This window comes from Rhopalosiphum padi, chromosome 3 (genome assembly GCF_020882245.1).
Source record: "Rhopalosiphum padi isolate XX-2018 chromosome 3, ASM2088224v1, whole genome shotgun sequence".
NCBI lineage: Eukaryota > Metazoa > Arthropoda > Insecta > Hemiptera > Aphididae > Rhopalosiphum > Rhopalosiphum padi.
Window position 1 is genome coordinate 14,943,447 of NC_083599.1, and position 25,318 is coordinate 14,968,764.

Genomic DNA, 25,318 nt, shown 5'->3' on the forward strand with positions numbered 1-25,318 from the left:
TCTTATATTAATATTATAGAATGTTGATGGACATCCATAAATAATTAACTACTCATATTTTAATTTATTTTATTTAAGATCATTGTCGTACAAATGTCAAATAGTATATTATTTATACCTATTTAGTATTTAAAATTAAGTAGTTTTTAAGAGGTTGAATTTAAAGTCACCGCAATTACCAAAATATCTGTTTTTTTAAATTGTTTACTATTTAACTTATATTTTAGGAAAAATTGTATGTAATATTTTATTATTATCTATTGTGATTCAATGTTTGTTAGTACTATTTACAATTCTTATATTTTTATAACAAAATAAAATATTTTAAATTTCCCCAAATTTTTTTTTTTATTTGCCCTTTTTACTGGTTTATGCCTAATTACTGTTAATATAGATATGTTAAATGCAATTTTTCGGAATAAATTAATTTAACCTACTGCATTAGATTTTTATTGAGATATTAATTAGATAATAATTATAATAACAAGCAAAATAGGAAAATAAATATTGTATCTAGTAACTTAAAGCAACTAACGATTTATAGCATTAGTTAAAACTTAATAGGTAATCATTATGTTTGTCACGTTGTCAGTGATTCGAAATTCAAAGCTAGTCATTAGGTAAGGTACTCGCGGTACGCCTGAACATTTCTATAGGTAGATTAGTAACCGTCACGATATCGCAAACATGATTTTGAAAAAAACGTTTCAGCAAAATAACCCTGCGATACAATTATATAGCAACACTACGTATAATTGGTTTTGAGGTCGTTTACACATTGTTGTACGAGAACGCTGCGGCAGAATTAAGGGAAACTATATATAGCATAATATAATATGCTTGCGGCGCGTAGCGCCCATTTATGGATGACGGGCGCGGGGTGCAGGTGGTGTCGCTGTCCTGCCGGCGGTCATTCCTCGGGTCATATCGCACAATTAAATCGTATATTTTAATAAGCTATCATGCTATAAGAGCAGTTATTGCACGATTTTCGCCGTACAATATAATTATTATATTACATAGTAATAATTTCGCCCGAACATCGTAGATATTATATAATATTGGATATTTGGGTAGGCTGCGGAGAGCAGTTTTTACATGTATCGTTCATTAACACTGTGTGTATCACTAGCATAGACATTCGTATAATGGCCATATAGCCCATATATAGGTGCCAGGTGCCTATATACATAGGTAATATATTTGCCGCTCACATTATACGATGAGGTGCACACAAACAAACTCGCGCACACACGTGCAGTGTATAAACAGGTATATAGAATACATGTGTAATAAATATATATTATAGACTTGCAGCTCCTTCGACTGACGTATACAGGTGACTCGTACCTGTACATGCCGCGCCGCCGACGCGGAGGTTCGTTGAACCGAACCCTGCGATTTGCGCGGAAGCGCCTATCGCCATAGTAACAGCAAGGTCAACAAACACTGACCCGGTGAGTGTGTTACCGTATAAACGCCTACCACTACTTATACCACTACCACTATAATACCATTACCACCAATACCACTACTGCTAATACACACTAACACGACAACGATTTAATATAACATCATGTGTAGGTGGGTGGGTGGTATATGAGGTAGGTGTCCGGCTCGAAGAGTGTCGTCGTCGCGCGCGTGCAGTCAAGTCCAGAGTTGCAGAGCGCCAGCGGTCTCGTATGCGTATGATATTATTATAGTCTGTTGCAGTCGCCGTTTCGATCTACAATTTTACATTTCTTTTTTTTTTTTTTGTACACGGTATTTCCGTCGCACATCGTACATATTTTTCAAACAATAATCTTCGCGTATCGTCAATATTATTGTTGTATACCGATACTTCGCAGGGTGGATTTACCATACGGTTTGGACTTTCTTGCCGAACACCACGACAAATCCTACATAACTCGTCCGCCCTCGGAGACGAAGAAAAAGTATTTCGAATCTCAATCAGGTAATGTTGTAATACATCATCTATACTAATAGTATAGTATAGTATAATACTATGAATTATAATTTATTATTGTTATTATTTAATCGGAATGGAGGTTTTCTATAAGGAATATCGCAAGCGTTCAATGAAAATAAAACACTATAGACATAGGCGTGCACACGGGGGGGTTCCGGGTGTGCCTGAGCACCCCCGACATGTAATTGGGGCCCTAAAATTTAAGTCTTATAGCATATAATATATGGGTTCGTATTTTAATTACAATGTTAATAGAATAAAAATGGTATTTTTTCTAAAATATGTCGTAAAAAAAAATTATTTATCGCGATAAAAAAAATAATACAACGTAAAATATTTTAAATTTGTGTGATAAAACTTATTATGATTATAACAGCTAGATATTATTGACTACAAAAGTAAAAATAATAAATAAATATTGCAATAATATTATCTTGAAAATAGATTTTAGATCCAACTATCTAATGAAATACTACTATATATCTACTAGTAATACCACTGATTAATATGTGATATAATGTAAGTAATATTTATTCGTGTATTATAATTTACTAAAATATGTACATGTCTTGTTAAGAGAGGTCCCAAATTAAGAAAAGGGCCCGAAAAAATTGTAGACACCCCCCGAAATTCAGGTCTGCGCACGCCTATGTAGTTGATACATGATGGTTATCTTGGTGGAAATGAAGTTTTTTAATATACCTATACAGTATACACTGTTATGAAAAATAGTTAGTATTTAACATAAAGTTAAGCTGATAACCCGAGTAATACGTAACACGTACCGTTAAATTGTATTATAATATAATCGTTTTAAAATGTAGAAAAAAAGTCACTTTTGCCAATGCTTTATAAAATATAAGAGAGCAAGAGCAGCCACGATTCATCGTGTGATTGAGTGGAATTTTATCATTGTACAGTATAGTGTTGTAAATGTGTAATTCGTTGGTCACGCAATAATTGCTGCTATGTATGCAAGATATACCTCTATATCTAACATCTAAGTTAAATATATTTTAAGTTATACTTGTAGTTATATTTACGATTTTTTACTCACACGTATTACCAGTTATAATTTCTAACACATAATAGATAAAAATAATAACATACATTTTACACTCATAAATATTTTTTATTACATTAATATATTACCTATTATGCATTTATAATCGAATATATTAGTTCTTATTGTTATTAAGTATAGGTAGGTGCACTATCACTTATATATTTTTCACTGTACTATATTGTTCCGGCTATAACCATAAAGTTTTGATAAGTATAGATAAAACCATACTTTAGATACCTACTTTAGTTCTTACCTATTAATTTAGTAAATGTATTAATTTGTGAATATATTGATTTTATGTATGTTCTATATACTCATTATAATTTACCAGAGCTTAAACAGTTCAGACGTTTAGAATTTTACATATTCGATTTTTTTAACTATGAATCAATTATAAAAATATATACTTAAATGTTTTCTTATAACTTATAATTATTGGTAGGTACGTGTATCAAATAATATACGTTGAAATATTGTAATAAGTTATTACTAATAACTTATGCTTCTTCATAATTTTACCTGTAATGAACCAAACATGTTTGGTGGCCTGATTCAAAAATATATTGCATAATTTTATAATATATTATTTTATAAGCATAGTTTAATAAAATGTTATTATGTAGGTATAGAAGATTTATTTATTAGGCGCTTACTAATTACAATTTTATAGATTTTATAATTAACTATAATCACTATTGCTTGTAGGATATAATACGCAAATACACTTGAATATTCAATTTCTTAATAAATTATAATAATTATTTAATCAATTCAGAATTTCAGATTCCTATAAATGCTGTAATAAATTTTACATTGTACAGTTAAATCAATAGAATTTTTATTCTGATGGGTTATGATAAATATTAAGGGTATATATAATATATGATACTCATTATGGTCATTATATATATTATATAGAGTATATGGCTGGGTAATAGCATTGATTTTAGAATATTCTAAAATCAATGCGGTAATACTGGTAATAGCTATACCAACATAGTGTTTATTATTGATTAATAGTTAACATAATTTAATATATATTATTGTTATATTATATTATATGTCTTAGATTTTGAGTGGAGCAAGACAAACATAATATGTACTACATAATACTATTAATACTTACTGTTTGAAATCTATTACTATAATTGGTACCTATTACTGTAAACCGATTTGATCATAGGTGGCAAGTGTTAATATTTTCACCAATAATTCAAAATAGATAGTATAATTAACATAATTTCTAACAGTTCTTACTAAGTATATTTTATTTTGTTTGTATTTTAAAAAATGTTAAAATATGTTTTTAAATTAAATTTTAACAAAATGTTTTATAATTCTTTAAAACGGTTTGAAAAATCTAGAATTTTATTATTTATATACATATTTTATAAATACTCAAAATGTAGAACTGTAAAAGTAATTTGGTAGAATAGAATTACTGAATTAGCCCCTAATACTAATATGAAAATTACTCATTAGAGTTATTATGATACTTAAATCGTTTTAAAAGTATAAATTTACTAATAATGATAATAATTTAGTTTAATAGCATGAATTATAAAATATTATACGTATGTAGGTGTATTGCACCTTGCACGTTTATAAATTATAAATAATTATATTACCCATGTAATACAAATTAAGAGCTGATACGCTCAACTAAAATGTAATATCAATAAATTAATAACTTAAGAATTAAGGTACCTACTTATATACAAAAATAATTTGTCGATTAAATTCCGATGCCATGTACCTACCTATTAAAAATGATTTGAAACTTTTAGTTTTAATATTTCCGTCATTAATTATTGAGACAATGATCCATTTAGTTATAAATAGTTATAATATTCGTTATCACATATATAATATATACGAAGTATATTTAATTATAATTAGGTACATAATTATTTTTAAACTTAAACTGTATTTTCATGTTTATACTATAGATATTAATCAGAATAATAATTATAATTATTCCTATTTTTTTTTTTATGTGTAATAGTTCAATGTTAAAATTCATCTATATTATACAAGTATTGAACACAGTAGGTGAAAAACATGAACAATAATTGATGTGGAACTTAATATTTTGAAGTTCAATGCCCTTTTAATGAATTACTTTTATGCTTCGTATTTAGCATTAATTATAGAATTTTAAACACCGAGGTATTTAAATACTATACGATTTTACATATTATCAATATGTTTTATAGTTAAACTATTTTTGGATTTTAAATGTCGAATAAAACATTTAAAAATAATATCGATGGTCGACTATACATAATATGACTGCATCATTAACAAAGTACAAAGTAATATTTTTTTTGAACAGATTTTAGAATTTATGTTGCAATTATTGAATTATTACACTATGAATTTACCTACTTTATTTGTTACTGTTGAGTGTTGAGCAGTAATAATTAGGTGATAATATTTTATACTTAAAGCATAATTCAATATAAGATATTTTAACTGTACGTCTGTAAAAATACAAATTTTATTATTAAATTATCTATAATCATTTATAATGAACATCGAGCATTTTATAATAAGCTTATAAAACAACGTTTTATTGTTTGATTTTTAAAAGAATTTATTAAAATTACTATACTTTGAATTTAAACTTTTTAATGTTTAGGTCAAGAATAGCATTTAATAGATGTTATGTAAGTTACTACGGTAGTAATCGTTTTTAATGAGATTATTACTGTTTAAAGTGACATACCGGATTTGGCGAATTTAATAACCTAAAATTAAATGTTCCGACCAAACTTCTATGTTTTATATATTATATGTTAATTTTTATCGGTCCTTATATAATATTATACGAAATACGGATGCAATAACGTTTTATTTTTTTTTGTGGATTTAGAGAAATTATTTATGTATAATAATGACCACCCAATACGAATCATATTATTGGCGATTTACAAGAATAAATACAAAATTAAGGCAAAACATTGAACAATCAGTATATTATCATCAATTATATAGCTCAGTATTTATAATATAAGATATAAAACAAACGTTGAAAAAGTAAAAACAAAAATACAACACAATTTTTATATAAAAAACCTAACAGTTTTTTTAAATATATATAATAAATAATAACGATACCTATGCAATAAAAATACATTTGTCTTTTTAATAATACGCCTAATTATAGAGCCATTATTATTTATTTTGCAGTTTAAATATAATATAATGTTTTATAATAACTTTTTTTTTAAATTTCTTCTTCAGATAATATATTAGGTATACGCTCTTAATTTTAATTTCAAAAATCAGTGATTTTATAATCTTGCCAAAAAATGTAAAAACGTACCTTAAATATTAAAAATTCTATGGATTTATTTAAAAATATTAACAGTAATTAATTATCTTACATAAAATTAAACTTTATTCAATTTATTTTAAATGAAAACTGATGTTTGTCATTCACTTAATAATTGTTTGAAAATATTGGTTATAATTCATTACATATACATATTATATACTTATATTTTTATTATTTTATAATGCATATAAAATATAAATCGTAATCCCTACTTACTATGTATTGAAATTTGTCATAGAAAAATGACAAACATGTTTATACACACCCGGGTGTACATACGTCCCACGACTCCCACGTAGATATGACAAATGAAATAACTTTATTTGTTCCAATCAATATTAAAAAAAAAATCTTTTAAATATAATTCATAGACACTTGCGCTACATTTTTTATTTTTTAATACTGGAAATAAAAAACTAAAAAATTGATAAAAATATTTCCAAAATAGTCAATTTGTGAATCTAATTAAAAAAAAAATTAGATGATAAAAAATTTATTTAAGTCGAGTGGCTGATTTTTTAATATCAATATTCTCGTTAAAAGTAAATTTATTACGATCTAGCTTATGTAAAGCAATAAAAAAAATAGTTAGATTTTAACATACACCTATTTAAAAATGTTCATATAAAATATTTTTTAAAAGAATTATATATTTTGAAATTATAATATTTCTAACATAAACTACATCGTAATTTACCTTACAAGGATATTGATATTTAAAAAAATTGTAAGAAATCCGCCACTTGATTTAAATAAATGTTTTTATTATTTTTTTATCTAAATTTTTTTTTAAATAAGATTTACAAATTGGCTTTTTTTGTATATTTTGGAAATTTTTTAATTAATTTTTAAGTTTTTTATTTTCGGTGTTAAAAAAAAATAATATAAAAGGTATACTAAAAATGTAACGCAAGTGCCTATGAATTATATTTAAAAGAAATTTTATAAAATCATTGATTAGAACAAAAGTGATTTCATTATTTCATTTGACAGATCTTCGTGGGACACCCTACATATTCACCCTATATATACCTATAAATTTATTTTATAAATATTTGTGGTTTACTATTTGATAAAATCTAAAGAATTATTTTTTCAATACACATATTAACAGGTACCTACCTGTTAATATAATATGAACTTATCTGATACAAAAATATATTTATAAAGGTATATAAAAATACATCAAGCCGTTATATATATATTTATTTAAATAACCCGTAAAATGATATTTTACTTACATTAACTAGAATCTAGATAATAATATTTAAAAAACATAAATTTAAATACCTACTATAATAATTTTCTAGTGTTATATATGTATTATGTACACATAAATAATGGTATGTCTGTATACATTTCATTGCACGCAAAGTTAATATTTTTAAAATGTCAAGGCAATCCTTTTAACAATAAAGTAATGATTTTTCATAAAATTATTTGAATATCATGAAAAAAAAAATAGTTTTTACTAACATACCCTCCATTTTATTATTACTATTATCTTATTTGTATATTTTATGATAAGAAGAATTATATTATTATACACCATTAATCATCAATCAATTGTAAATTATATCTGTAGATGTATTAAAATTGTGCAATAAGTTTATTTACTAATTAAAAATGTACAAATTTAGTTTTAACAAGTTAAATGTAATTTAAACAAGTAATAAGTATCACGCATATAATAGTATACTATAATACATTTTTTTACATGAAAAACGCAACAAAAATTTCTAAGAATAAAATGTTTTGTTATTTTTACTTTATATCTACCTAACATGGACTTAATGGCTATTTTTTTTTTTTTGATTTATAAAATAAAGTATCTCACCTAAAAAGCACACGGGATATTATCATAATACGCGAAAACTTAAATTTATATATATAAATTGTTACAAAAGTGTTGCATAACTATTAAATAATCATTCGATGTACAAAAAAATTGTAAAACTTATGAGTAGAAATGATGAGTGTTATGACTTTTAACTGTGCTATAGTAGTATAGTCGTTAGTCTTTTATGAAATTATTATGTTTAGTTTAGTTGTATAGCTAACACAGCCATATAATATACACATAGTGTTAAAATAATTATTTATTATATCTTACTTATAAGAGTTGCAGTTAAATGCAATTTGTCGGCCTCGTAGTATTATATATTGGTAAATGTATAGAAATTAGTTCGATTATATAACTTAATTAATATGGTACATCACAAAATGACGAGTAAAAAACGTAATGATATAGTTAAGAAAGTAGGTCATACAATATTAATAAAAATGATATTATTTTAACCAACTTGTATCGTTTATTATTGTAGGTAATCTCCATTAGTTTAAAGCTGTATCAATTATAAAACAATTAGGGGGCGACGATGACCTAAAAAAAATCAACTCTTATAATATTACTTAAAATTATATAGTATATACCAAATACTTAGAAGTAATAAGTAAAAGTAGAAGATTAAGCTGGGCTAAATACATCTAAAAAGCGGAGGGTCAAACATCAAGTGATATTACAATATGAAAATTAGATAGGAAAAACCGAGGGGGACGACCATAATAGCGGTGGTGCTTTTAGGAAGAGTTCGAGAAAAAAAACTGCAGTGAGGCCCAGAGAAGTGCCATGAAAGCAGTGATAACTTAAATTCTATAAGATCCGGAATAAAAAATATTGTGTTAATTTAAGAGTTAAAAAAACATAATTTAATGATACATATATACATATAGGCCTCAGATTGTTCAGATATTTTAGCCAAATTTAGGAAATTTAAAGAAAACATATTTTGGTGAATTCAAACTCTTAAATTAATACTAATATTAAGTTTTTATAATTTGTGATTTTTTATTAATCATATTTTCCATCGTGTATAGGTAATGTTAAAATTATTAAATATTCATAATAGGTATACATAATAGGTGTTAATTGGTTTTCAAACTTTTTATTATGCTTTGAATTATTTACAATAAATAAATCATGTTAAATTATTTTAAACATGTTCATTGTTCACACAAGAATCGTTATCTGACGTGCCAAAAGTACCTATTTATACAGTTAGCCGTTAGGTATACAATTAATACAAGTAAAATTATAATGTAAAATAAATATATTCTCATTTAATTGTATTTTCAAGGACCACACTTCTAGGTTTTATTAAATTAAAAAAAGTACACAAAGCATTATTATAGTTACGTGTAATAAAATAAAACTTGTTTTGGCGGTTGCGTCCCGAGTTCACAGAATTTTATTTCACGCTATTGACTTTTAGCTGATGCGGATTCGGTAATTATAGTAACCTATGGAACCTTGATCTTTACCGAACACTGGACAGTGTGAGTTTGACTAATTACTGAATATGTGTAATGTGTATTCATTTTATAGAATTACTACAAATTTTGTTATCGCACTTGTGAGTTGTGGAATGCTATAATCATGGAAATAAAATTGCGGCCTTCAAATTCGACGTTGCAGACTTCGTGAGTGCGTTTTGATAATGGACATTAAATGATTAAAAATTAATCGCAAAAAAGGTCGAACAATTCTTTATTGCAAAATATTGTGCTCAGCTGTACATTATACAAGTACCTGCAGTGGTTTCGATTTTAAAATTATTAAAATTATTACGTGTCTATTATTGTTAAAAATAGTAAAAAAGAAAAAAAAAAAGAGATGTAAACAAATGTATACAAAAACGAAAACATATTTCAAATAAAACCGTGAAATATGTGATACGTATCCATAATATGTGATCAAACGCACGTAATATAAGTAAATGATTTCACGGTTATCGAAAGCGTCGAGTAACGGTGAAAATTACAGATACCAATGATCTAAATATGACCCATGTGTGAAAAGCGTGTCAAAATTATACAGTAAAAAGTGAAATATACAACTAAAAATTAACTTTTTTTGAGGTATGCTATAATACGATATTTCACCTACCTACACAAAGAAATGTTATATATTATATTATATATTAATTGTTTGACTATGAAACTATAGTTAACCAATTTCTAAATATTTTTAAATCCAAGATCAAATATCAACAATGTATATACCTAATAAAAGAACTATAAATTTGTTTTACTTTAACTCTTTGTTAATTATGGTAACTTGTCATATACATATCGGGTTGTAGGTATAGATAATGAACATTTGATGAATCAATATAGTGAACTGCTAGTATTTTGAATAAGATTTAGTGTCCTATGAGTGAAGCAATCAATTTTAGTGAATAATTAATTTGATTAATTGTTATAATACTCATTAAAATTAAGTACATATTATAACTATTATACTTTTAAAACGTATTGATGATAAAAATGTAAATGTTATTTGAGCAAAATGAATATAATTGTGCTGATTAACAAATGTTAAAATAAAAAAATGTAAGTATAAATAATAAATAAAATAAGTCGGCGTACCTCATTATTGAATAGGTCAATGTAATGGATGTGTCAAATTTTAATTCAATGATAAATTATTAAATACAAACAACGATACCGGATACTCAGCAAAATCAGTCTATATTACTATGTATATTTTATTACATATTAAAATATTACTATTATATATTATTATAGTAATAGTGAATATACATAATTTTATAAATAGAAAATAGCTTAAAATTAGTCAAAATATTTTGAATTAAAAAAACTAAATTCATTCGATGAAAAATCGTGGTTTTACCGATGAATAGCCAAATTCCTCAAAATTAACTTCAGACGTTTATAAAAAGTCGTATTAAACTTAACTTATTTATTTGTGATACTTCTTCTATTCAACTTTAAACTTTTATTTTTATAACTCTTGCCAGAAAAACTTAGATGGAATCTTGCACTCAATTTTTAAACCTTATATATAAATAGGTATTAATAATAATTACAATATAGGTATTTTTATAAATTTTCGTGATTTTGACAAATTTTGTCAAAATTCTAATTTCAAACTATCATAAAAAATTAATGTGGATTTACGCTTTTTTTTTTAATATCAGTATTTACTATTAACACAATTTAACTAATATATATTAAGGAACCTTGTGTTCGTTTTTCAAGCTATTTGAAGCGAGTATACATTTTTATCAACATTTACTTGATTTCAAATACCTATAAATAGCTCAAAAAGATTCAAAATATTTTTAAAATTATATTTAATTATACAAGGGATTCTTTTATCATAAAACGTAAAGTTTAGACAAGCGGAGTGGACAAACATTTTGCGGGGTAACCCCGTACCACTCCACTCCGTGCATCTAAACTTTAAATACTTATAAATTTATAATTCATAAACTACTCGCCCTAAATTCGATTTCTATGTATCAAAAAACTCAGAAAATTATTCTGCTTTGGAATATGAAATTAATACTATGTTTTCATTCAAAAAAGTAAAAAACTTAAAAAAATATAAGGAATAAAAATATTTAAAAATATAATTTTTTTAATAAAAACGTGGTTTTTTTAACAACTTGAAGCCACAATATTTTCAAAACATGAATATTTTTTGAAATAATGAGTATTTTATGATAAAAGAATCACCCTGTATAGTAAAAAATGTATTTATTCGTTTTTGAATTAAAACAAAATTATAAAAACGATTTTATCATAAATGGCTTTGCTTAAAAATTAATGTTTGTCCATAATTTGTTTTTGTTATTTTCAATTAGGTATTAAGAAATGGACTGGAAATATTTTACTTTTGACATAATAAATTTTATTTTAACTTACCAATATAATAATATTATTATTTTTCAAATTAAATGGAAATAGCTAAGTTATTATAATGGATTTAATATTTTAATAGTTTATGCTCCATCTTTGCATAATACTAATACATGTCTACGTTACGTATATCATAAAATTCGGATGATTCGTTATTCACATAGACTTATCTTATATAGTTGTACTAGGGGCTGATGAAACTCTATTCCGGTGTGTAGAAGCTGCCTTCGAGGTGATGGTTGAGTGAAAATCGTTTCACTGGAAAATCAGTTGAGAATAGTGATAGGGTGTCTAGAAATTGATTACTAAAAATATAATAAAGTCGATTACCGTATTTGTGAGTTAACAGTTTTTCTATAACTTATCACATTAATATAATAAATAATAAATTTAAACTAAATATGTATATATTTTTTTAATATTGAAAGAATATTTTGCATTTTTAAGGACATAAAACATCATATATCTGGTATTTTAAAAGAATATTAAAAGAATATATTGCCTGTTTTAAATGACATAAAAACATTATATTTTAAGAATTTTAAGAGAATATAGGTAAATCCAACCTCTACTTATCAGTTATCATTCGGTGTAAAAGTTTGTCCCGTCGCATGCCCGGTTTTTTTTTTTTTGAATGAATAAAAAATAATATAAATATGAAAAATGGTCATTGGGGATCTAGCTATTAGTCCTCAATCGATGCAAATCGATCCTGTACTCTTGCGACGTCGAAAGTCTGAAGCTGTTTTGTAGGAGAAAATTTTTAAGTCGAATGTCATGTTTGAGTATTAAGTATTTAAGTAGCCAAGTAGGTACCTAATATATAATCATCGGGGAAGTGATTATTGAGTAATGAGTAAAATAACAATATTTTGTGATTATTTAGAAAAGTAATGAACAAAGGTAAGTAAAATACAATTTTGGTCAAAAGTAAAAGAATTTGAATAGGTATATTAATGTTATTAATGTGCCAACATCATAATGCTTATAATTTATAGTTTTTCAAGCATAAACAATATACCTAATATTATGTTTTGTTAATGTTGTTATTTATTGAGAATGAATTTATTTTATTTAAAAGTATAATACAATTATTTTATACTTATGAGGTCCGTCATATCCGCATATATTGTCTCTGTCTTACTAACGTAGTAACGTACATCATAACAAATTTGCGTTCTGCAAAACACATTTTAAGAGGACGTTATATCTGCAATCTGCATGTGTTGTATTTATCTCACTAATGTACATCACAGCAAATTTTGTTCAACAGAATTAATTTTTTGTTGTTAGCTAATAACTTTAATATTAGAGTAAAATTACCTATTATCAAATTTAAAGTTAAGAATATTATCTAGAAAATGACATGTGCTTTTATTGATATTATCATTTTAAAGTGAATTATAAACATTTTAAAGTTGTAATATTTTTATACATCTATAACTCACTTAAAAATGATAATATCAATAAAAAATAAAAATATGTGTCATTTTTTAGATAATATTCTTACCCCTAAGTTTAATAATAGGTAAAATTAATATTAAAGTTAACATCACAAAATATATTCTGCTGAATGCAAATAAGACGGAGACAACATATGCGGATATGACGTACTCTTATGATTAAAACTTATTATACGTTCAATTTGTATAGCTACTTACCTATGTGGCTATGTAAGGCTACTTGGTATAATTTCAGAAAAATGTAAATAAAAATTATGTCTAATAATATATATTTAATTTCATAATTTTTATTGATTTGAATAAATTGATTTATTTTATTTTAGGCCAAAATGAAATTATGGCTGATATTATCAATAACAAGTTATTCAATACTAGAATGTTTTCCTGGTGCTATTACAGAATTTTCCGACTCAGAAGTATCTGTAAGTATTTTTTAATTGCTTTGTTTTATGCAGTCAACAATACTAAAATATTTATATTGAAAAGTACCTATTGCTCTAATGTCACATAATAATTTATTTTTCTAAAACTCAAAAACAAAAGAACAATCATGACATAAGCAAAATAAACAATACACAGTAAAAATCATTGAAAATTAGTCACACTTTACGGTATACACATATGTTTTATTTTGGACAAACATATAGGTATTTTTAACCAACTAGTAATAATATATCATAACAAATAATGAAATGTTTAATTCGTCATGTTAAATAAAATAAAATAAAGTTCTTACCTATTTTAATTTGTAGTAGTTATTAAAATTATAGCGTAAAAATTTTAACACGTATTTAATTGCTAAAAATATTAGTGTATATTATCTACTTTCTAAAAATAAAGAAATAAAAGCAAAAACAAATTTCCCATAATTTTTAATTGTTTGAAATTGGTTGTTAAATAAACATAGGGCAAACTATAATTAATTTACATAAAATATTATTTATAAATAATTATACTTAGCTATCTAGATTCTAGGTACATGAATACTAATATTCATATTACTAATGAGTAATAAAATACTTATCATAATAATTATTCCATTAGAAACGTTAAAATATAATATATATATATATATATATATATTACAAATATAAATAATATTTTTTTTTTATATATATATACACAATCTATACAATGTTAAGTATAATAATCATAATAGATATAGTTATAAAAAGAAATACAATTTAACTGAAGGGCTTGAGTGGAGAAGCCGCCAACTGGCGACACTCTGGCTTCTTTTTTTTTTTTATGAGTTAGTCAAGGAGTAGGTCGCGGCACCAAAATCCTCTTTAGTCTTTTTGGGGGGTTTCTAGACATTGGGTTGGAAAGATTTTTCGCAAGAATGTTTGGATGATCGTGAAGTGAATTGTGGTAGCGTTTGTAGGATTTAGAGGCGGTTTCTAATACTGTTAGTAGTTTTAAGTCAGTGTGTAAGGTGTGGTTCGAGACATAGAAAGGCGCGTTTGTAATTAGACGTAGAGTTTTATTTTGGACAACTTGAATTTTTTTAATGTTTGATTTTTTTGCTGAACCCATAAATAATATAATTATGATTTATGACTATTTAATTTTAACTGTAGTCTGTATAACAATATAATGTGTCAATTATCGATTTTTTTATATTATTATAATAAAAATAAGTTATTTCCATATTCTATTCTTAAATAAGCTATACGTAGATGGGATTAGGACGATGAGCCGATGGCCGATGAGCCGGATGGCTGTTGAGCCGACGACTGACAAGCCGACGTTGGGTATTATTATTATGATAAAGATATTGTATATTATTGATATTATGTACCTATATCCAACATTTAAAATTAATAATAATATCGCGATATTCGATATTTATCAAAGCATATTTTATTTGAGATAAGATATCGAAACAGTATAGTATATTTTTTGTGTTACGCTCTATTGTTATTTTGAATCAGTGATGTTGTGCTATCGTCGTATTTTATTTTATAATATAATGGAGTGTTTTTTGTTAAATTAAAAACTTTTTATAAATGCCTAACGTTATGGTCAAAAATAAGAAACTGTTAGATAATAATATTATAGATGATAAATTGAATAGGATCCCCACAGATTTTCTATAAAAAAAAAACTCAGTAAAAAGTAAACCTTATAATATAAAGCTAAATAAATTAAATTAAATTTTTTAAATTTTTAATTATTAAAACGAATAGTTTTTAGACGATTCACGTTTATATTAATCATATGAAATATGAATAATAAATTGTAATTTAGTAATACATTTTTTATTTTTAAGTATATAAATTAGAATTTTAGATACCCTGTCGGCCTGATACCTTGTCGGTCTGTTAGTTGTCGCCTTGTCGACTCAACGTCGTGATCCCGTATTATTTTTATTATTTTTATTATATTATATTTTTAAAATAAAAATGTATATTAATTAAGCTAGAAGATGTATAAAATTGATAAGTTTCAATGTCAATTTTCACGTATTATTTATTGTAATTTCGCAATGATATTGTTTTTAAATTTATTTTGGTAAAATTAACAACATAATTATTGAATTATTTTAAAAACCTAAAAAGTACTAAGTGCTCTCTGAATTCAATTACTATTATATAATATGTAAAATATGTTTATGATTTAAATTGTAAATATATTTATTCTTAAAATACGTTTTTATTTTTACAATCATTTTTTGTATAAAAAATACAAATACAATATTTGTAAAATAGCTCATTATATTTTTTTATAGATTCGGGGAAAAAGACAAGGAACTGTAACAGGTAACATTACATTTTTAATTATTTATTTCCATAAATAATATAATACAAACTAAAATAAATACTTGTAGATACCTGTGATTTTGGTGTTGATCCTGGGTTATTGACATGTGATTGGAAAAATCGAAATGGATCTGCTTTAAAATGGGAACTTGGAGCTGGTACACTTTCAAATTGGCTAGGCGGACCACCATCAGATGCAGGACAAGGAGAAGACGCAGAAAAGGGTTAGTTAAAATAATGCCATGATAAATTGGTAAATGCACATTATAAAATATTTTGTTTTAGGAGGGTACATTTTTTTCGAAACATCTTTGTTAGCTGCACCTGTAGTAAGAGTTGATGATATTACTATTAGAGAAGGTCAAAATGCATTTATTGAAAGCCCAGTACTTGGAAGTACGGGAGCAGAAGGAAAATGCATTTCTTTTAGGTAAACATAGAATTAAATCATGTATAATTTGTGTTTAATTTTTATAATTATTTATTTAGTTTTAATGTTGATGGGTTGAGTGCAGCTGGACTGAGAGTTATTTTGCAACCTACAAACAAAGACGGTCGGCCAGATGGATTTTTTAGAGTATTATGGGGTACTAAAGATCCAACTAATAAAGTATGGATGAATTCAGAAGTACTTTATACGTATAACAAAGAACATCAAGTATAATTATTGATTTAACCTTAATTTTAAATCTTTTTTTTTATAAATATATAGTAATAAATGCTTTTATGAAATTATATAGGTGGTATTTGAAGGGATTGCTAAAGACTTGCCAGACCCATTTAGGAAATTCCGTGGTTATGTCGCTGTAGATAATATAGCAATAAAGCAAGGGCTAGATTGTAAGGGTCATTGTACATTTGAAGGTGGATTCTGTGGCTGGATTAATGACGAGGATGATGATTTCAACTGGTCATTGGTAAACAATTCACTATATTAATGTATAAATTTATATACTTGGCTAATTATATGGCTATATGTTATATATATATAAATATTATTTTAGTATAATTTTGCTAAGGTATATAAGGAAGTATAATTGATTTTAATAGATTAATTTATTAATAATAAATAATAATAATTAATAAACATTAACAATATTGAACTATTTAATTTCTTTACTATTAACTATAATATAATTTTTGTTATTAAATAGAGACAATAGTTTAATGATTTTAGCGTTTGATATAACAACATTAACAACTATTTGGTTATCTTGAATCTTGATATTATATTAGACACTTATAGAAATAAAAACTAAGAAGTAAATTCTGTACTTAATATTATTATGATTTAGGGAAGAGGAAGTAAAAATCCATCTACTGGGCCGGCAACTGATCGATCAAGTTTTATTTATGGTGGAATGGAAGGAGGCTATGCATTTATTGATTCATCTTACCCACGAAGGCCTGGTGATATGGCTCGTATGTCAAGCATGGAGTTTGATCCAACTGGTAAAAAAATATTCCGATAAACATAGTGTTATAGTTATCATCACCTAATCAATAATAATCATTGAATGGATTACTTATTTTTTAGGACCAGATACACCACTTTGCCTTCGATTTTGGACTCATATGTATGGCAATGGGATTGGAACATTGACAATATCGATAAGTGATACCAGAGAAGGGGAAGATAGAGATATTTGGTCACTTACTGGTGAAGCTGGAAATTCTTGGTATCAAGCTGAGGTACCTGTGTCTTCAGCTAACCCATTTAAAATAATTATTATTGCTAAAATCGGTAAAAATAATCTTGGAGATATTGCTGTAGATGATATTTCTTTGACACCTGGTAGTTGCCCTAGTATGTATACTTGTAAAATTTAAATTTTAAAATAATCTAATAAATCTTCAACTATTTTCTATAATTTATTTTTAATATAGCTGCTCCTCAAATTGCTGCAGCCACATCTGGTGATTGTACATTTGAAGTGGATGAATGCGGATGGAGTAATGTAGTGTCCAGAGAACGTTTGGACGATATTGATTGGGAAAGAACTTCAGGGGCTGCATTGAGAAGTACAGCTCATGATCATACATTGGGCACAGAAAAGGGTAACAATTCATGAATAAAAAAAAAATATTTTTAGATAAAATAATTTAAATACCCTAATAGCAAGATAGCCAGGTGGGTAACCAATAACTGAGAATTTAAAAATATAATTAGTTTTTATTAGTATTAAATGTTTGATTTTAAAATTTTGCACAATTATTTAAAAATATTTAATTTCCCGAAATAAATGTTCATAGTTAATAAATTAACAGATATAGTTGATTTATAAACAAAAGTTATTTCAAAAATAAAATGCTACAATACAGATACATTTTCATCTATTTTTAATAAATTGTAGATTTAATAATATTATTCTATTATGGTTATTATTTATTTATCAAATGGTGTTAGATTCACATATACCGATATACGTAACTGCTATAATTTATGAGTATTGGTTATTTCGTAACTATGTAACAATTAATAATGGTACTGTAAACTGACGTTCTAAATGTATTAAAATTATTTTGTAAAAATTGTAAAATATATTTTAGTTATTCAAATTTAATTTTTTTTAATAATTTTTTATAAACCTATTATCTATAATTATATCATTAAAAATGTACATATTGTATGACTAGTACAAAACATATTCCTATATGACAAATATGAAATAATTAAAATCTTGTTGAAAAATATGCTTTAAAAGTTCAACAAAATATTTTTTAGTATTTTTAAATGTTAACTTTATTTATAATTTATATATATTATATTATTTACAGGATATTTAATGACATTGGCACGCACAGCTCTTCAACGTCCTGGAAGTCGTGCATGGTTTACATCTAGAGATTTCAAAACAACATCTACCCCTCGTTGTTTATCATTCTGGTATGTTTAAGTTATTCATTTTAACATCAATAATAAAATTCTTATAACAAATTATAACTATTTTTAAATAGTTAACCAGTTAATAATGTAAATATTTCTTATATTTAGAAATTGATTAAAAACATAATTTAAAAATAGGTTTGTGATGAATGAACCTTTTATTGACACAACTGGCCCAAGTTTAGGCGCTTTGAGTATTTATCTGCGAAGTAATGATAACACTGGAACTACTATAATGAAACCAATTTGGCGGTTGTATAACCATCAAGGTCCCGACTGGCAATATGCTCAAGCGCTCATTAAGGAGCCTAATGATGCCGTAAGTTTATTATGTGTATACAAATAAATAAATCAAGATAAATAATAATAATATTTTAATTTCTTTCAGATTTTGATCGAAGGTAAGAATTAATAGGTATAAGTAAGGTTGTTTTGTACCTACATAATTTTAATAATAAGGTTTTATGTATTATTAAAAAATATATTTAATTAAGAGTCTACCAATATCTAAGTATAAATCTTATAAGAGGTATGCAAATGTTTTTAGGTATATGGGGTTCCAGTAGAGCGAATGGATTTATTGCATTTGATGACATAACATTTTTTGGTGGCTCTTGTTCAAGTACGAATATTACCTTATGTGATTAAATACATTTATTGGATTAAATTGTTTTAACAATATGATATAATTGTAGTTATTCCAGCGGGAGCAAAAGTGCGACCGGGTGAATGTAGATTTGAACGTGATATGTGTGACTGGTCAAATGGAACAGACAAATCACCAGCTTCGTGGAGAATGGCTACGGTGAACAGAAGACCTTCCAATTTACCCGATAAGACTTTTGGGGCTCCAGGTTCGAAAATATATTTTATTATGTATTGTACCCTTAAATAAATTATAATTATCTTATCTGCAGGGGCTGAACACTCGGTTTTATTTGTTTTTTATTATAATATAGTATGTAATGGAAATATCAAATTACATCAGCTGTCTTATTAAGCCGAGAAAAATAATTTATTTTTCATGGATTTTAGATATATGACTCGAATTTCCATACGAGTTATCTCAGTGAGATACATTAACATTAATCTGCTAAATATTAATCATGTTCTATATTATTAACTATAACTAAAACAAAATGTATCTAGCATCAACTACTGGTCAGCGTCTTGACGCCATCGTGCGTTCCATGCTCCATCATGCCAAGACAAGCAGGGAAAACGTAGATACTGTGAGTTCCGCTTAATGTGATCACTGGTTTATAGAAACAACCGTTTATTGAAATTAAAATTGAAAATCCCAAACCAGTTCTTATATTACTAATGTTAAATTAATCTTTTATTAGAATCACCAAGTATTGGATAATTGAATCATTTTTAAGAACATTCTTATTGTTTTAATGATATTTCAAACTTTCGCTAAAAAGAAACAAGAATTGTTTTGAAAATGTTAAAAGGAGCTATTCAAAAATATGTTGAAAACGATACTTTTCAGTTGTTCCAAAAGTTATAAGTACAATATGTATATACATTATTAATTATTTATTTTTAAATAATTAAAAATCAAGTATATATTATATTAACTGAATATGGATTTTAATTTCAGGCTAATATGAAAATGAAATTAGTAGATTCTCATGTACAATCAAAAATAGATAGTGTCTTCACTTTATTTTAAATTTATTTTATTTTAATCTAATTTTAAACATATATATAAATATAAACTCATCAATAAAAAAAAATTTTCTATGGAATCAACTGGTTAATAGAATCAAAATGATCACATTAAGCAGAACTCACTGTAGTATTTACATGAACAAATTCATAAATAAAATATTATTTTATAATAATAAAATTTAACTTTTGCTAAAATGTTTAAATTATCCTATAGATTAAGTTTAATTTTTAATGAATATATTTTATGAACATTGAATAATTATAAATGCATTACAAAATTCAATAAATGACCGCATAAATACAATTAACCTAGATGACCTGGATTAGTGTGTCTTTTTTATACTTGGGAGGTTTAATTAATATTTAGGATTACCATAGAGTTAGATTTAAATATGAACATTGATTAAAAATAAATAAATATTTGTAAAAACTATACTTAATTATTATTTAAATAAGTTAGCTGTGTTGACTATCCAAATAAACTATATAGTATCTATAATTGTTGTATAATAATATGTTACATAGTAAAATATTGTTTCAGATGGTTATATATATTATGATTTATTTAATCAAATATTGGGATCAAATATGGTACGACTAATATCACCAGTTATACCAGTAACTGACGAGCCACAACTTTGCTTTTCATTTTGGTATGCTGCTTTTGGTGCTGGTGAGTCGGCATTATTGCAAATCATGAGACAAGACAATAGTTCAGGAGAAACACCAGCAGAAAAAGTAATACGTTAACATTTTGTTGTTTAATGATCATATAACATGGCACGAGTTGTTTTAATATTGAATATATAGATTTGGAGTCTAGAAGCAAAGAATATGGACACTACAAGACCAGCATGGATGCCTGCACAAGTAACAGTTGAATCTAATAAACCTTTTCATATAATCATGGAAGGACAAGCAACAAACGGAGGATTTGCTGTAGATGATATAATATTCACTCCAGGGTCTTGTCCAAGTAAAATATAAATATTTTTATTTAATCCATACCTAATTATAATGTTAGGTACCTTACTTAGATACTTTTTAAATATTTTAAGCTGCACAGTTTTCTTTATAAAACCATTAAATCCTAATGAAGGACATCCAAATATTGAAATATTAGTGGTAAAATGAACTAAAGCTAAAAACATTGTATCATTATAAAACATATCTTGCATAATTTATAAAATTATATAAACCATATTTCATAACATTCATAATAATCCATATATAAACATAGAAAAATATATATATACACATAGAAAGTATATTAGTATATTTAATGTAGATACCTACTAGCAGTGGTGTATATAGAAAATAATTTCAGGGGGGGTTAAAAAAAAATTTCATTCTTAAATTCCAATTAATTATACAATCAAAATCAATACCCCTACCCCCCTATATATGCCACTGCTAACTAGGGTACCTACTAGCTGTTCAAGTGAATATTGATGATTAAATTTTCATTTATCAGAATTTCATCCGATATTCATAAATATAACAAACCTTTACATAGTTGCATAGTTTGTACTATGTATATAAAAATTGATTTAACTAGGTTGGTATCTATTTTAAATCCTGAGAGAAGCGATGAATTTGTTGATTTTAGATTAATTTGTTTTATTTTTTAATTGTGGAGGTGGTTTTTAGTGGTAAATTGGAATTAATATAATTAATAGGTCGTTGGCTGATCCGTTTTTCTATTTTTTTCATAATATTTTTTTTGTATGCAATGAGTTAGCACTGAATTATATATTTTAGCATAATATCTATTAGTACAGTGATACTTAATGATGAGGTATACCCAAGACTTACTATAAAATAGTGACTTTTAAATTTTATCTTATTCATTTAATAAGATAAAGTGTATAATTTGACTTGAATCAATAAAAATTCAAAATTAAATTTTTATGTTATGTTTTTAAGAGGAGATTATTATTCTTAACAAAGTATACTCAAAGACTAATTAATTATTGAGCATGATAATAACGATTGAATTGGTTATAAGGCTATTAGAAATTTTCTATCACTTTAAATAATTATATCGATGCTGGGTTAGGTAAATTAGGTATATAAATACTGAATGCAGCGTAGTGCCTTAATTTTTTTTTTGTAATATTTTGTCTCTTATCATGAATAAATAAAAAAAGTAATTATTTTATTTTTGCTATTTATGATTTAAATTACTATTTAGTATTTACATAATTTTTATAATATCTAAGCTCAAGAAAATTATAATGTAGTTTTGTATAAGTATAATATAATCAATGTAAGTATCTACTCCTTTTCAAACCTTAATTAAAAATAAATATTATCAACACTAAAATAATAATATAAAAATAGTCAAATATTTTGTATGTTTAGACTGAATATTTTTTTTTATTAAATTATAAGTATTCAATTTATATATTTTTTTTAAATGAAGTTTATTAATTATTATTAAGTTCCTATAATGTTACAAGTTACAATATATGCTTGTCTATTGTTGCAGCTCGTCCAGAAAAGGCTGCTCTGAAAAATCAAAAACTAAAAGCAGCTTAAATTGAAGTTAACATATTAACAGCATATACCTGTGTTATTATATCTAGTCAATTTAAAAAATTAATACATTTTATTCATAATATGATCATGAACCTAGCATGTAATAATTATGTCATTACTTTTATAATTGTACGGACATGTATTCTAATTTTTATTAGTTATGTATAATGTAATATATTTGTATCTGGAACTTTATCATGTAAATTGGTAAAATAGTGTTTCTATTTTTCTTGGGACTTGAATATTTTCAACTATCTACAACTAAGAACTAAAAACTGTCATAGATTTTATGAAAATTGCCATAATGTGTTAATTTGTAATTTTCAAGACCGAAAGTAACAGTTATAACATTATAACCAACATTGGTGGTGTTAATTTAAATTTGTTTAAAAATGTATACATTTTTTATATACATGTTTATTTTATACCCGCCATTTGGTTCCAATATTATAACAGTATAGGTTGGAATTTTTTATAAAATCTAGTTTATAATTATTTTTTACATAAATATACTTATACAGTATACATAAACTTGTGGGTACATAAGCAAGACTTCCATTTTAAACACATTTAATTAGTTACATAGGTTAACTTTATAATAGTTACTACCTAATTAATTATTATTATGAATGCAAATATTTTCCATTTACAATAGTTTATTATTTTGTTACCTATGTTAATTTTGTGTATAATTATTCCAATTATTTTAAATTCTTCCAGTTTAATTTATTTTTATTGTGTCGAACATTCTTTTGATAATAGATTTATTGAAATTTTTTTTTTAGTAATTTTTATACTTTTTATACAAAACTTTTATTTTTCACTACAACTTAAAGCAAATTATATATGCATAGAATGTTTTTAATTAATTGATACTTACTGCTGTGTGTGTAAAACAATATTTATCTTTATAGTTAATATAATGTTTTCATTTGATTATATAGATTTAAATAGTAGGTACCTAATTTAATGGCTAATATTAACAATTAATTTTACAATTTTTTATATATATATATATATATACAAAAAATAATGTTTATTTTGTATAATATTTAAGTGAATAGAATTTCATTTTCGACTAAAAATAATTTAATTATTATAAAGATAAGTAAAATTATGGTATCTATATTTCAAATAAAGTTTATTGGTATTTTTTTCCTTCTATATTTATTTTGTATAATGAATATATTATTATATTATTGAATTTGTAAAATATGTACTAAGTAGTAAGTACATAATATAAATATATATATATTACCCATGTATATTATTAATTGGTTTATTGAAGTGATGAACTGATTAGCAATAAGATTGTAATTAGTCTATACTTATTAAATATGACCAATGACCATAAAAAAATATGGCATTTCTATAAAACTGATACTTGAAGATATAATATTGTGTAGCCAAAAATATACTAAATGTTTGGTCACAGAACAAGTGGGCGGGAATACATTTTTTCTGAACACAAATAAAATTACATTTTTGAATACAGTTATTATTTTACACACAAACTAAGTCCTAATTTGAATTAAGTCTACATTTATTTTTTTAAATTCGTTTTAAGTAATAGGAATAAATAAAGCCTTTAGCTGTTTATTTTGTTGAAGTCAACATATTGAATGTTTTGAAAAATATTGTATCATAGTTAATAATGAATTTAGTAGATAGTGATAAACATATTTTATGTACCATTAGCAACCACTAGTTTTCATTATGGTTTTTGATTACATTTATTCTTCATTAAAGATATTAAGGATCTACATTCTACAAGAAAAAAAATGAGTACAATATCTTACAAAATGTAGTATGTAAATTATTTTGTATTATGCTATTTATTTTTACAAAGTAGAAAATCTAGGATATCAGCCTAAAGCCTCTAAAAC

At 25.0% G+C, this 25,318-nt stretch overlaps 1 protein-coding gene across 2 annotated transcripts; it reads left to right on the forward strand.

The window, feature by feature from the left end:
• The first annotated feature begins 1,571 nt into the window (after positions 1-1,571).
• LOC132927189 (MAM and LDL-receptor class A domain-containing protein 1-like) lies at positions 1,572-24,586 on the forward strand. 2 transcript variants are annotated; one of them, XM_060991668.1, is made up of 18 exons: positions 1,572-1,957; positions 13,889-13,987; positions 16,297-16,327; positions 16,396-16,551; positions 16,613-16,757; positions 16,817-16,985; positions 17,068-17,244; positions 17,623-17,779; positions 17,871-18,134; positions 18,215-18,385; positions 19,106-19,214; positions 19,353-19,533; positions 19,603-19,615; positions 19,762-19,836; positions 19,910-20,068; positions 21,433-21,629; positions 21,702-21,867; positions 23,383-24,586. In XM_060991668.1, the coding sequence occupies exons 2-18, from the start codon at positions 13,895-13,897 to the stop codon at positions 23,430-23,432; spliced, it is 2,313 nt and encodes a 770-aa protein (XP_060847651.1). In that variant the 5' UTR covers positions 1,572-1,957; positions 13,889-13,894; the 3' UTR covers positions 23,433-24,586. The 2 variants fall into 2 exon arrangements, with proteins under 2 accessions (XP_060847651.1, XP_060847650.1); XM_060991667.1 differs by having other exon boundaries at positions 1,575-1,957; positions 17,865-18,134.
• The last annotated feature ends 732 nt before the right edge of the window (positions 24,587-25,318 follow it).